The 14,152-nt window shown below is 54.9% G+C and overlaps 1 protein-coding gene across 1 annotated transcript; it reads left to right on the top strand.

Moving 5' to 3' along the window:
* The first annotated feature begins 896 nt into the window (after positions 1-896).
* KCND3 (potassium voltage-gated channel subfamily D member 3) lies at positions 897-13,679 on the top strand. Its single transcript, XM_027090952.1, has 2 exons — positions 897-1,281; positions 8,212-13,679. Exon 2 carries the CDS (start codon positions 8,284-8,286, stop codon positions 9,391-9,393), a length of 1,110 nt encoding a protein of 369 aa, XP_026946753.1. The 5' UTR covers positions 897-1,281; positions 8,212-8,283; the 3' UTR covers positions 9,394-13,679.
* Positions 13,680-14,152: the final 473 nt, after the last annotated feature.

The following is a 14,152-nucleotide window of genomic DNA, read 5'->3' as shown; positions in this document are numbered from 1 at the left end:
TGGAAGCATAAGAGGGCAAATCCCTACCTTCGGGTCGTGCCCCTCGCGCTCTGGAAGGAAAGCGGCTCTTACATGGGGCAAGGGCATTGTGTGTCCCCCCCGAGACCTCTCCAGCTCCGGCCACAGAGCTCAGAGCCGCGGCGAGCCACGAAGCTTGCGCGGTGTCGGGCTCCACCTCCCCAGGTGGCAGGGTTCGGCCGCAAGCAAGTGCTGGTGTCGCGTGGACAGTCGGTAAGAGACACCCAGCTGGGTCCACACACACCCCACGCGCGCACACACTGGAGCTCCCTTCCACCTCTCCCCGGGTCGCCAGCACACACGCCCCCGAGCTCACGCTCACGCCTACTCCCCGCTCCGCCCCCACTCCCAGGCCGCGCTCACCTTGACACGCTCACCCCCGGCCCACCCTCGCTGGCACACGCGCTCACACCCGCGTAGGCACACTCCACCACCTCCAGGCACACCCTAGGATTCCTCCACCGGCCTGGGGAGACGCACCAGGCTCTGCCTCGTCTCCCTGCCCCCCACCCTCGCTCACGCGCGCGCCCCTCTACACACACACACACACACACACACACACACACACACACACACACACACACACACACACACACACACACACACACACACACACACACACACACACCCTCTCACGGGGAGTCACTCCCCCTAGCACGCCCTCGCCCTGGGCACCCTCCCGCGGCGAGCCTCCGGGTCCTCCTCATCTCTCCCTCCGCTGCCTGGCGGCCCCGCGCTCTCGAGCCCGGCCTGGAGCCGCTCGGCCGCCGGGAATCGGTAGGGAGACGAGGGCGCAGCCTCGCCGCCTCCCCCGGACTCTCCTCTCCGCCCCGCCCGCGCCGCGCCCCCACCGCCTCCCCCCTCGGGAGAGGGACCTCGTCAGGCAGCCGGTGGCCCGCCGGGCTCCTCTCCGCGCGGCGCCAGCGGCGGCGGGGGCAGGGCGCGAGCGAGGGAGCCCGCGAGCCCGCGAGCCCGAGAGCGGAGCGGCGAAGCGGGGAGGGAACGCGCTGCTGAGCCGGGGCTGGAGCGGCGGCGGCAGCGGCGGAGGGAGGGCCCCACGGACAGACAGACGCACGAACGGACCGAGCCAGGGAGGGAGCGAGAGAGACTTCGCCGGCGAGGAGGAGCGGCGCGAGCCGCGGCTGCTGGGCGCTTCCCCGCGCTGCTGGGTGCTCGGCGCCTCCGCGGCCCCCGGCTCCCGGCCTCAGCTTCCTCACGCGCGCGAGGCGCGGGGTGCGGGGCCCGGGGCTCGCTTCGCCGAAGGTAAGAGGGACGCGACCGAGCCTTCAGGAGCCAGGAAGTGCGAGGAGCGCTGCTCCCACGCCTGTTGCTCCGGCTGCCCACGCGGCACCCTCCCACTCCTGCACCCGGGTGGGTGGGCGCTGGGGCGCCGGAAGGATTGGGGGTGGGGCTGGCGCCGTGGGGGAGCAGGCAGCCGGCCCGGGGGCGTCGGTTCCCTTGGGCTGCGGAGCCACCTCCGGGGCAGCTAGGCGCTGTGAGGTTTGGAGGTGGGGTTGTGAACCTCTGCCCTCCTTCCATTGGCCTGCCTTCCCTCGGGGGTGCCAGAGGCAGCGCCACTGGATCCGGCGGCAGGTGGCGACGGCTCGCTCGGTCCCTCGCTCCTTGTGAGGGGAGAAGGAGAGAAATGGTTGAGGGTGGAAGCAGGGAGCAGTTTGGGGCGCTTCAGAAAGTTCTCCAGCCGGGCGATCCGTCGGTGTGCCTACCAGAGGCTGGGGGCCCGCACATCTGGTCCTGTCCGACGCCGCTTCCACCCTGCGAGCTCGGGGAAGGGTCTCTGAGTGACACCGTGGGCCAACGCGGCCCGGGGGAGGCCGTTCCGAAAGACTCACTTTGCGAGATGTTTACACTGGGGATGAGGCGCTGAAGGGACTGGGCAGAGAAGTTACCTGGAATCAACTAAATTCCTGCACTTGCTTAGTGTTGACATTTGAATCGAGTCCAAGATGTTCTGCTTTTATCCCGGGCAGCCGTGATATGTCAGCAACAGGCTGAGGTTCCGGACCTGGAATCTGATAGCAAAGAGAAGGCTCTGTTGTATTTCTTAGGAGAGGGTGCCTGAACTTTCTCGCGATCCTAGGTACAATGCGATCTATTTAAGACCGGGTTGCTATGTGGTGCATGGTGTATTTTGCATGAATTCACAGCGATGGTTAGGTTTACGCCTTTTTTTACCATTACTTCAAGGGAACCTGGATATTAAATGTCTGTAGAAAGGCAGCCTGGGCCAGTAGGAATTCAGTGCAGAACATGTGTATCTTTCCCCATGTGGACATGTTGGCAGAGGGGTGGGAATAGATGTGTTTATTTTTCCTTGTCTCTACTTGAATGCAATAAAATGCAAGTACACAAGGGACCCCCAGAGGAAGAAAGATTAGTGGCTTGTTCCCTTTCGCTGTTGAAGAGGCTGGAGGAGAAAACAAGAGTTCAGGAAAGTGCCCTGGCCAGCCTGGGAGTGGCAGTGCAGGAGAAGAGGAGCTCTGTGTGTGTCCCAGGCCTGTACCCCAAGATCCCCAGCTTGCCACTCTGTCAGTTTCATGCCTGCTTATGCAAACCCTGTGGGCACAGGAGAATGCCCCCTGGGTTGTCAGGACCTTCTCCTCCCCCAGACTGGCCCTATTCTGGGCTGAGCGATGTGTCGTAAAATCGTGGAAAGTAAAAGTTTCCAGAGCCTCTCCATACCCGGCTCTCTGCGGAGGTCACTGAAGGGCAGACCTTGGTGACATGACATTTTGGTTGCCTTGCGCCTGTGCTCAGGTTAGGTATCAATCCCCAGGACAGGCTGCCTGGTCACTTTGCCCACGTTTGCCCTCTACCTCCTCCGGAGAAGTTGGTTAACAGGGCTGCCTTTTTACAGCAGGCGAATGTGTTTCCCTTTTCCAGGAGTTTTTTTTTTTTTTCCCCCTGTGTCATTTCAGCACTCACCTGTTTTAAATGTCTCTTCCCCATCCTCCCCCACCCCCATCTTTCCCACTGTCAAACTCTTCTGCCAAAAACAAAAATAGCTTCAGATTTTTCATTTGTAAGGCGTCCACGTCCTAGTAAAACCTTGGCATTTGAGGCCTGTGCAGTGCCATTGGCTGGAAATGGGGCCGCACGGTTGTGCCTGTTGCAGGAATTCATACCCAGGTCGGCTCCAGGAAGTGTTGGTGCCCATCACGGGGTGAGCGCTGTGGTGATAACCTTGGAGAAGCCCTGCTTGAGCCGGGTCATGCCGACAGGGTTTGTGTGGAGGGTATGGCTGGTATGGCCGTAGGCATGGTATCTGGTGGCGACACTTTTCCTCTCCTTCAAAACTCACACACACACACACACATACACACACACACACACACACATACACACTCACACAGAAAGTAGCAATGGGGTAATTCCTCCCTTTTTGGTACCTTTTACCAGGGGAACAGGGCTCGAAGCTCTGGAGACAGCCTAGCTCTTGCCTGGCCTTCTTTGGGAAGATTGTCCTGGATTAATGCATGGCGTCAAAGTTTGGCCTTGGGGCCAGAGGCTTTTATGATAGATAGAGAGGGACTGTTCCTCCTACCCCAGCTCTCAGTTATTCATCTGAGAGCAGTTTGTAAAATACCCAGGGCCCTTGGAGAAGAGGAGATTGGCATAGGGTGGAGAGCATAAGGTGATGGGGCTCACCTTGGTAGAGGAAGGTAGCAGGCAGTGAGGTTTGGGAGTCAGGGTGAAACAGCACTGACTCTCAGGGTGCACAGCTGCATACCTGGCCCAAGCAGGGTGCTGCAGGGTACCTCTTGGCTCAGTTGTCTCTTACTCTTTGCCACTGGAACCCCTCAAGTTCCTGCCTTGCTGAGCTCCATTCTGGGATAAAGCGGGAATGTTAAGAGTCAGAGGTCCAGGGCCCAGGGTCAGGAGCCTGGCTCTCTTTACCCTCCAGGGGGGTGGCCAGGGGTTCTGTGGATGAACTGGGCCTTTGATTGCCTTGAGTTCTAAGCGGTGCAGGTTGTGTGCCCTTTTCTGGGCACTAGCCTCAGCAGGCATTCCCAGAACTGCCCTCTAAAAGGAGGCTCAGACTAACTCTGTCCCCACAGCAACAAACCCAGATCGTCTGCTTCCTGCTTTGCAGGGGCGACTGCCATGGAGGGGTCTCAGCGAGACCTGAGCTACAGGCTTGATGTCCCGGATCCAGTAGAATCAAGGATTATTCGAGCTAAAGATCTCCTTGTCGCTTTCTCGTCCAGTTATCTCATTTGACAGATGAGGGCTGTGAGGCCCAGAGGGTAATGGTGGCTTGCTTCCACAAGTTCAGGAGAGAATTGGAACTGGAGTGCAGGGCATCCAGACCCCATGCTTTCTGCCGCCTGGGGACAGGGTGAGGGGAGTATACATCCTGCTGTCTTCCATGGGGAACATCAGTATCTGACTACACCTAGGTCAAGAAAGCCATGTGGCAGTGAGCTGATCGGTGGCCTATTGGAAGATCGTCAACTCCCATATACGTAGAGCACAGTCATTTTGAAGGAGTCTCAGCTCCTTTTCTGAAACTTGTCAGCATAAATGCCCATGTCATAGGATTTGGGGGGGATGAATTAACTGTTGCTGTAAAAGTGCTTAAACCGGTGCCCACTGCATGGTCAGTGCTCAGTAAATGTTGGCTAAATCTGAACTGGGATTATTTTGTCACCAATGTTTAAATTGTAGTCTTGCTTCCCAAACTTCCCTTGCCCCTTAGAAAGCCTAGCTAAGTGTGTGCTTAGGGACTACAGATTCTCCTAGTAACCTAAAGGAAATACAGGGAGTTATAAGGGTAAATTTCTTGAAGAAAGATATCAAATGCACAGGATGTGTTCCCAAGTCCTCTATCGGCAGCATTAGTGGCATGCGGATTACTCACTGCCGTGGATGAATGACCCCCTGTTCTTTCCTCAGTTCCCGTAATCAAGAACTCATCAGGCCTGTGCTGTTTTACTCTTCTCTGAGTGGTGACATTCAGAGGAATGTCATTGTCATTCCTGATGTCTACTGTGACACCTGAATCAACCTCCCTTTATGAGGAAGCAGAGGGACCTGTGAATACGCTCCTTAGCGTGAAGAGGGGGAAACTGAGGCAGAGATTGGCTCTTTGGGAAAACTCCACTGAGAGCCACAGGGAGTCAGAGGCACTTAAATTGGGTTCATTCTATTCAGATCTATCTTCAGAGTTTACTGAGTGTTTGGAGAGAGAATGCCCACCCTTGAAAACCCCTGATAGGCATGGCATGGAGTAAAATCGATGGACTGCAAATGACATCTATATAATCTGGGTTCCCCCCTACCAAAAGCAGGTTGAGCACGGACCACACTGCCTCCTAAGTTGTCATGTAAGTGTTGAGGTGTCATGGCCTTTACCCTTAAGGAGCTTAGTGTGGGATGGGGAAAACAGGGAAGAGACGTGGCTATACCCTTGAACTCCACGTTGAAACTGCCTGGGTTTAAATCTCTCTGCCTAATTATTACATCCTTTAGCCAGTTATACCTCCTCATACTTCATCTTCCTCACCTGCAAAATGGGGACGACAGTGGTGTCTGCCCCTTAGGGGTGTTGGTGGGGTGGGCTGAGGTGATCCGTGTAAGCATGCAGTACTGGGCTGGCTGGCAGGGAGCCTTCAGTAACATCAGCTGCTATTCTTCTTACAGGAAGACCTTGAGAAGCAGTGTAGCACCTCAGGGCACGTGGCGTGGGGTGGGATCCCCATTCTGCCCCTTTCCAGCTGGCAGACTGCTGAATTTCAGACTTCTTCCTGGGGTTGCTGTGAGGATTACATGAGATGATCCACAGGAGACAGTGCAGTGCCTGGCATAGAGTCAGTGCTCAATTATTGTTGGCCATGATGATTAATAAGAGAGAGGGCTTCCCTGGTGGCGCAGTGGTTGAGAGTCTGCCTGCCGATGCAGGGGACACGGGTTCGTGCCCCGGTCCGGGAAGATCCCACATGCTGCGGAGCAGCTGGGCCCATGAGCCATGGCCGCTGAGCCTGCGCGTCCGGAGCCTGTGCTCGGCAACGGGAGAGGCCACAGCAGTGAGAGGCCCGCGTACCGCAAAAAAAATAAATAAATAAAATAAGACAGAGAGTGTCTGTAATCCAGGCGAGAGGGTGATAGGTGCTAGGGAAGAGGGGCAAACAAAGTGCCGAGAGCCCAAAGGAGGAGAGAATTTCAGAGCGGGGAGAGGAAGGCGCATCACAGAGAGTGAGGCACAGGTGGGATTCTAACAGGAGGGCTGGGTGAAGGGGAAGGATATTCCCAACAGAAAGGAAGAGTGCCCACAGACAGAACCCACAAGGGCTGCGCCTGAGCCCGTCTGTGGTCTAGGGGGCGTGCAGGGGACATGGGGCTAGAATGATAAACCAGGATCGGTTTATGGAAATGCCAGAATGCCGCCAAAGAGTTCGGACTTGATTTTGTAGGCTGTGGGGGAATCTTGCTTAGGGAGATTACCCTGAGCAGAATGGATTTACTGGGAACGGGAGAAACAGGGTCGGGGAGGGGGGGAGTTGAGAGACAAGCAGGCCAGTGGGAAGGAGGCCTGAGGGAAGTGAGGCCTTAATGAGGGCAGTAGAGCTCCTGTCTCATTATTTGGCAACTCTTTGGGTGGAGCAGTGAGGAAGGTGGCCAAGGCGACAGGCCCGGGGTCAGGGATGCTGTGAACAAAAGGTAAAGAGCAGCTTTTTTGCAGGGAGGTAGACTCAGCTGACACCTGCCAGTTTCAGAGGCATCCAGGTGGGAAAGTCCGTGGTGGCTCAGGAATGAGAGGGGGTAGAGATCTGGAAAACCTAGAAGAGTCGGGAGTCAAGAGGAGCAAGCAGGGTTACAAGGAAAGATGAAGATCAAATCCCATTACAAGACTCACCCTCTGCCTCCTTTCTTTAAACCAGCTGAATTCCAGAGGGTCCAAATAATTCTGAGTCAGGATTGGTTCTGCGTGATCCGTTTAGGATTTGGGAAAATGAGTGTCAACCCCAAACAACTTCCCGTTGCTGTTACGTGTGTTTCTGTGTCACCACATGTCTCCCCACAGATGGTATACATTTGGGATTGCAGAGTCATTTCACTATCATCTTTAAAAAGCCAGATTTGGGTAGGTAAATCTGTTTCCCAAAGCCAAATATAATTCTCCGCGCCACTGTTCCCTCCATCCACGCAGGTGATGGGGAAGTGTGTACTCAGCGTGGCTCAGAGAGCGGTGAGTGAAGGGCCGAGGTGGCCCAGCTCTGGAGGAATCTCTGAGGGTGGAGAGAGGCCAGGTGAAAGAGGCTGGCTTGGGAAAGAGTATTGTTATATAACCCGAGGGAGTTGTGGATGGTGGGCAGATGGAGACGGGAGGCGAGGAGCCTGGAGATGGCAATAAGCGTGGATCAGCTTCCTCTGGGAGGGAGAGGGACAATGCATGAAAGGCAGGTGAACCAAGAATCCAAGAGCCCTTTGCAAGGTGGGGGAGGAACCCCAGCCTCACAGCCTCTGCCACATCTTTCTATTATGGCCCTGAGGGCGCGATTGGACACGAGGTTGCTGGATGTCCCAGAGTAGCGCTCCACCAGAGTCAGCCTTCTCCATGGGACTCGGGGACAGAACTCCACCAAATCCTGGGTTTGTTGTGGTCACCTGCCATCTCAGACAATTGTCCAGACCTGGGCAACCCCAGCCTCCTCACCCGTGAAGAGTGGAAAGAATGTCTTTACCTGATCTCCCTCATCCGCATGCCGTTCCTGATTACCCTAGTGGGTGAAGAGAGAAATAAAAATTAGCATGTTTATCCCACTTTTAAATTCATTTAATGAGAACTCATTTACCCTCTCCCAATTTAAATTTGTAGTAATGCCATAACCTTTCGGAGCTGATTATTACCCACGTCTTCCCAGATCTTTCTGCTAAAGAGGCTTTCCCTCCAAATGCTTCTGAGGCCCCTTGGAACTTGACAATGTGTCAGGCAGTCAACAAATTCCGGTGATCCCACACTGCTGCACGGGCCCGGTGGGTGCTAGGTGCTCTCCCGGCGAAGGGAGGGGAAAGAATCAAGTCTCCTCTCTTCGGTGGTGTCTTCAGTTCCATTAATTTGCCTTCCAGACTTTTGCTCTTTCACTTACCGATGACCCTTCCCTGTGTCCCATTTCCCACCCGGGGGGCCAATCAGGGACTCACTGGTTCTCCGCTCTCTCCTCCTGTCTCCAGGGGTCGCTGAACTAACTCTCAAGCTGGTGTGCGCGGTGGCGGAGCAGTGGCCGCCCAAGAGCTGGAGTCACCATGGCGGCCGGAGTCGCAGCCTGGCTGCCTTTCGCGCGGGCTGCGGCCATCGGGTGGATGCCGGTGGCCAACTGCCCCATGCCCCTTGCCCCGGCAGACAAGAACAAGCGGCAGGATGAACTGATCGTCCTCAACGTGAGCGGGCGGAGGTTCCAGACGTGGCGGACCACGCTGGAGCGCTACCCGGACACACTGCTGGGCAGCACGGAGAAGGAGTTCTTCTTCAACGAGGACACCAAGGAGTACTTCTTCGACCGGGACCCAGAAGTGTTCCGCTGCGTCCTCAACTTCTATCGCACAGGCAAGCTGCACTACCCCCGCTACGAGTGCATCTCCGCCTACGATGACGAGCTGGCTTTCTATGGCATCCTTCCCGAGATCATTGGCGACTGCTGTTACGAGGAGTACAAGGACCGCAAGAGGGAGAACGCCGAGCGGCTCATGGACGACAACGACTCGGAGAACAACCAGGAGTCCATGCCCTCCCTCAGCTTCCGCCAGACCATGTGGCGGGCCTTCGAGAACCCGCACACAAGCACACTGGCCTTGGTCTTCTACTACGTGACTGGCTTCTTCATTGCCGTCTCGGTCATCACCAACGTGGTGGAGACGGTGCCGTGTGGCACGGTGCCTGGGAGCAAGGAGCTGCCGTGTGGCGAGCGCTACTCGGTGGCCTTCTTTTGTCTGGACACCGCCTGCGTCATGATCTTCACGGTGGAGTACCTCCTCCGGCTCTTCGCGGCGCCCAGCCGCTACCGCTTCATCCGCAGCGTGATGAGCATCATCGACGTGGTGGCCATCATGCCCTACTACATCGGCCTGGTAATGACCAACAATGAGGACGTGTCGGGCGCCTTCGTCACGCTCCGGGTCTTCCGTGTCTTCAGGATCTTCAAGTTCTCCCGCCACTCCCAGGGCTTGCGGATCCTGGGCTACACCCTGAAGAGCTGTGCCTCTGAGCTCGGCTTCCTCCTCTTCTCCCTCACCATGGCCATCATCATCTTTGCCACTGTGATGTTTTATGCCGAGAAGGGCTCCTCCGCCAGCAAGTTCACGAGCATCCCCGCCTCTTTTTGGTACACCATCGTCACCATGACCACACTGGGGTAAGTCCTGCTCTGTTGGACTGGAGAAGGGCGGAGGTTGGATTGACGATGACGCTTTGGATGGTATCAGGATTGGGCAGAGGAGGATGGAGTCGCTTCTCCAAGTTGTAGGAGCCAGGGAAGCCCCTCATCAGAAGAGGAAGGCACGTGAATGATTGGTTTGGGGAGGACAGAAGTCTCGTAGTTGAGTTTTCTTTTCGCGGGGGGCATGTATTTTACAAAACATGGAAAATTAAATCCCCGTTTATGTTTTTCAGCCATGCCTTCTGTGTATGTGTGTGTGGTGAGGGAGAGGTGAGTGGTGATGCTGCATGCTCATATGCATCTTGTGCTTGCAAGGGCTGCCTTGAGGAGAAAAACAGCGTAGCAGGAAGGAAGAAGTCAGTGAGGAGTTCAGCGAGTGTTGTCAGGAGGGTACAGATTTCCATTAACAGAAGACACCTAGAACGCTCTTTGGGGATCCTTCCTGCATTTCTCCTTTGTCGTATATTTGCAGGCTGTCTTCTCTTTTGCCTTACTTTTCTTCTCTGCTGCCACAGATGCTCAAGGGTTCAGTGGCTCTGAACAGACTTTCTCTAAGGGACTCTGAACTTGGGTTTTCTGCAAAGTGAGGCACATGGTTTGTTTTTTTCTCACGGAAGGAACAGCAGTCTTGCTTTCTCAGCCTGACTCTGTGATGGAATGATCTGGCCTTCCTGGGCAATTGTGAGGTGGTCTGAATGGATCATGTGGTCAGACACAGTGGCAGCGATATCATCAGAGGGAGGGAGAGGCGCTCAGCGAGGTCACAGGTGACTGTCTCTTCCATCTCCCCGAGGTCCCCTCTGCAGCTGAGGTCACCAAAATGTATTTGCGGTACTGGGATGTGAAGATTTCCATCAGAGGATGGGGGGTGAGGAAGCAGATTACAATCTTCGCCCTAACGGGATTAGGGCCAATGAAGGCAGCTTTACGGAGACGTGTATTTCTTAGGGGTTGCTGCTTCAGCCGTTGCAACTCGTTGAGGCTAATGCAGAACCCCTTCATTATTCACGTGCTGGGTCTATATTTGCTTAGGCCAGGAAGCGTTATATTGCTGATGGAGAATTCATGAAGCTTTTTATTTGGTGTTTGACAATTTGGTTCGTGGCGTCCTGGTGATTTGATTTTGTTTTTCCTGGCTGAAACCCTGTGGCACTGGTATCGGTTTTTCCATAGTGCTGCATGTGCTTGTTGGGAATGACTGAGCAGGTGATGGGACCTTTTCAAATGATTACATTTGTCATTCTGCCACATGGGAGGGAGTAGCAAGGGGGAGGGCGTGGGGTGTCACTGTCCACGATGGGGGCATTCCATTCACCTCTGTCTGTCTGACAGAGGCCACCCTGCCCCTTCCTCCCTTTCCAACACACACGCAGCCTCCAAATAGCTGCTCCCACCCAGATGGGCAAGAAAGTCTGGTCCTTTGACCTTGCCTCTCTTGGCTCAGGGGGCGGATGTGGCTTCCTGGCACAGTGGAATATTTAGGGATTAAAATGGGCTAGAGAGCTGGCCACGTGTCAGGAGAAGGAGGCACATTTGCTGCTTCTGTGCTAACCTGGCCATCCCTTCGCTTTCCTGAAAGGGACCGCTCCCACGGCCAGGACCTCCATGGCCGCGCTCTGACATGGCTCTGACTATCCAGCGCCCTCAAGTGCCCCTTGGTGGGACTCGTGACACCAGAGTGATGCCTCAGGACCACCGTGGGGAGAAAACAGGACAGATGGATGGGTGTCATCCATGGGATGGGGGATGTGGGACCGTTTCAGAGGAGATCAGTGGAAACTTCAGTGACCACCTGCCCATTACATTTTATTAGTATAACAGCGTATGTGTGTCTACTGTGTGTCAGCAGTGTGCTGAGCACTTTGCATATGTTATCTCTTTAAGTCTTCACAATAGCCTTGCAAGGTAGGAAAAACTCTATACAACTTCGAAGATGCAGCAGGCGAGGCTCAGAGAGGTTAAGTAAATGCCTGTAGTCACATAGCTGCTAAGGGGCGGTGCTGCTTTGCAAATACCAGTCTGGCTGTCTCCAGGACCCTTTCCGTTCTCCTTCCCCCCTCTACTTGTTTCCGTACCATCAGGGCCCGTAGGTGGAAATCAGCCCTTCAGAGTTATTTTTTTTTATTATGGCCTCAGGGTGTCATAGTCTATTCTAGTCATATCACTATTGAAGAAAGAAAGCATCAGTGCAGTGAGTACTACAGACACCTCACTAGGCACACAGGGAATTTATAAATAAAACATTTCCTTCTGGCCAGTTTAAGTTCTGCCTTGGAAATCCATGACTGCTTTCATTGCAAAATCCAGTGTTTTAATGTCATTGGGGAGACCAGTGATTTCCTTTAGCCTTCACTCTGTAGAATCAAGGTCGAGTCCAATGTCAGGGGGTGGACAGTCATGGCCTCACATTTATTTTCGGGAATGCGGGAGGGGCAAAGCAAGAAGACTCTGCCAGAGACTGAGACAAAGATGAAGGGCAGGACACCTGCGTGGGAAGAAGCACGCTCCCCCTGACTGTGGGCACCGTGGACTCCTCACCCTTCCCTTCCCCGTGCATCAAGACGTCTAGCCTCGGCGAGGAAAGACTCACGGGCCAGAACAAGAAAAGAAGCCTTTTAGTTATACCTTCCTTAACCTCAGTTAAGTAACGGGAATGCAGGCTTTTTCTTCCCTTCCACCCTGGCTGGTGTCGCCCAGTGCTGGATTGGGCTGCTTTGACTTTGACCTGAGATGGCAGTGGGAACCATCACCAGGCTCACTGCTCGGCTATACACAGCAGGTGTTTGGCAAAACACTGTTAAATGGGTGGGTCAATACGAATGGGGCTCCTTTTCCATTTGCTTGGTCTGATACTGTTCTCAGTTCCTTCCAGACCCACCTGTCCTCTCTCTAGGGTGGACCCAAGATTTGGGTCTGCCCCAGCCCTGGCCCCAGGGAGAGAGGATGGCAGCCTTCACCTGGTGTGTGGTCCCCCCGACTGGGGTGCTCTGCTGCATTGTGGGGGTCTTCTTGCCCTTACTGGAGGTCTTACCCACCAGACCCTGGAAACCTTTCCTCTCCTCGGCTGGTTTCCTTCCTGAGCTCATTTACTGGCTAGTTGTAAGCTTGTTCGACCACTCCAGAAAGCCTGTCTTTTGCTTACTCTTCACTGGCATTTGAGCCCCAGGTGGCTGTGCAATACCAAGGGCCAGTGTTCTGCCACATTCCATGTTCTGTCTGATTGCTTCCAAAAATTCCCAGCAGACTTCTAGTTCTTCCAGGCTCCAGACCCTCCCCGCCCAAACCTCCCCTTGCTTCCTATTTCCAGTCCGGAGAGACTGTCTTGAGTTCCTTTGCAGAGCAGGACTGACTGACTGGCCGAGGGCTGATGTGCTGAGTGAAGGAGTTCGCTCTTCCTGGCTCTGGTTGCCATCTCTGCCTGCTTTCCCAGGATCCGCTGATGAGTTACTCAGGTGTCCTCCAGGGAGGGATCTCCTGGAGCCAATTATTCCTATTTATTTAATTTCTCAAAATATCTTAAGCACACAGAACAATAACAGCCCAGCTGCCATCAACGCTTGAGGATGGCTTTCCTTTGCCACCTCCTTTGCTGGTGGGAAAGACACCTGTGCCCAGCCCAGGGTTCCCTTGTGCCCCCTGGACAGCTGAGCTCCCAAATTCACCATTAAAGGATTAATTTCCATGCTCATAATGGATGCTATAAATAAAATAAATCGTCAATTATCTCAGTTAACAGAGGGAAGGGATAATACAGAACTCCCAATATTAAATAAGACCAGCACATCTAGTTTGGGAATGTATTATATGGCATAGACTTCTTCAAAGCAGATTTCCCCTCTTCATTTTATTTGACTTTGGTTGGCATCACCATTGGGCGGACTGCCTGAGCCGGTCCGTGGGTGAAGCTCACGTGGGGCGTGGGGAAGAGGGGAGGAAAGCTTTGTGAGCAAGCATCCGCAGGGCCATGGAGGACCAGCTCCAGGCCTGGATGGGGTGAGGCCGCTCTTGGATAGCTTAGGGAGGGGGAGTTGGACCTGGGAAGGGCAGGGAGCGGCAGAGCAGCAGAGCAGCATCGCTCCTGATGAGGTGGCCCGCTGCTGCCCAAGTTGGCTTGGCTATGTTATTGAGACCGGCAGCCTGTCTTCACCCCGTGTCCTGAGATGAGAGAGCTTTTGACAGTGTCCAAAAATCACTTTAACGGGCTTCTCTGGTGGCGCAGTGGTTGAGAGTCCGCCTGCCGATGCAGGGGGCACGGGTTCGTGCCCCGGTCCGGGAAGATCCCACATGCCGCGGAGCTGCTGGGCCCATGAGCCATGGCCGCTGAGCCTGCGGGTCTGGAGCCTGTGCTCCGCAACGGGAGAGGCCACGGCAGTGAGAGGCCCGCGTACCACACACACACACACACAAAAATCACTTTAACGAAAACAATCGATTTTTACTTCTTCCAAGCAAAAGCAGCCTCCAGGTTTTTTTTGCTCCAGGGATTTGCATTTCCCTTTAAAGCCTAATCCTGGAAGGGTCCTGCCTGAGGTTTCCGGAGACTGGGAGCCGGGCCTTGGAGAGCAATGCAGGCACTCCACAGAGTGGGGTACTTGATCAGGCTTCCCCAGTGGAGACAACCAGAGGTGTGGTTTTGTTAACCCTTCAGTTCCTGAAATTCTGGCTGCACCCTCATCCACTGCCTCTGGGGGGCCCACCAACCCTCCTCCCACCTTCCACATGCCTTGGTGTGGGACACT

Source organism: Aethalodelphis obliquidens, unplaced genomic scaffold, assembly GCF_003676395.1.
Source record: "Aethalodelphis obliquidens isolate GAN/ISIS:26980383/991018 unplaced genomic scaffold, ASM367639v1 scaffold70, whole genome shotgun sequence".
NCBI classification, from domain to species: domain Eukaryota; kingdom Metazoa; phylum Chordata; class Mammalia; order Artiodactyla; family Delphinidae; genus Aethalodelphis; species Aethalodelphis obliquidens.
Note: the sequence above shows the minus strand (reverse complement) of the source record. Positions and strands in the feature narration are given on the sequence as shown.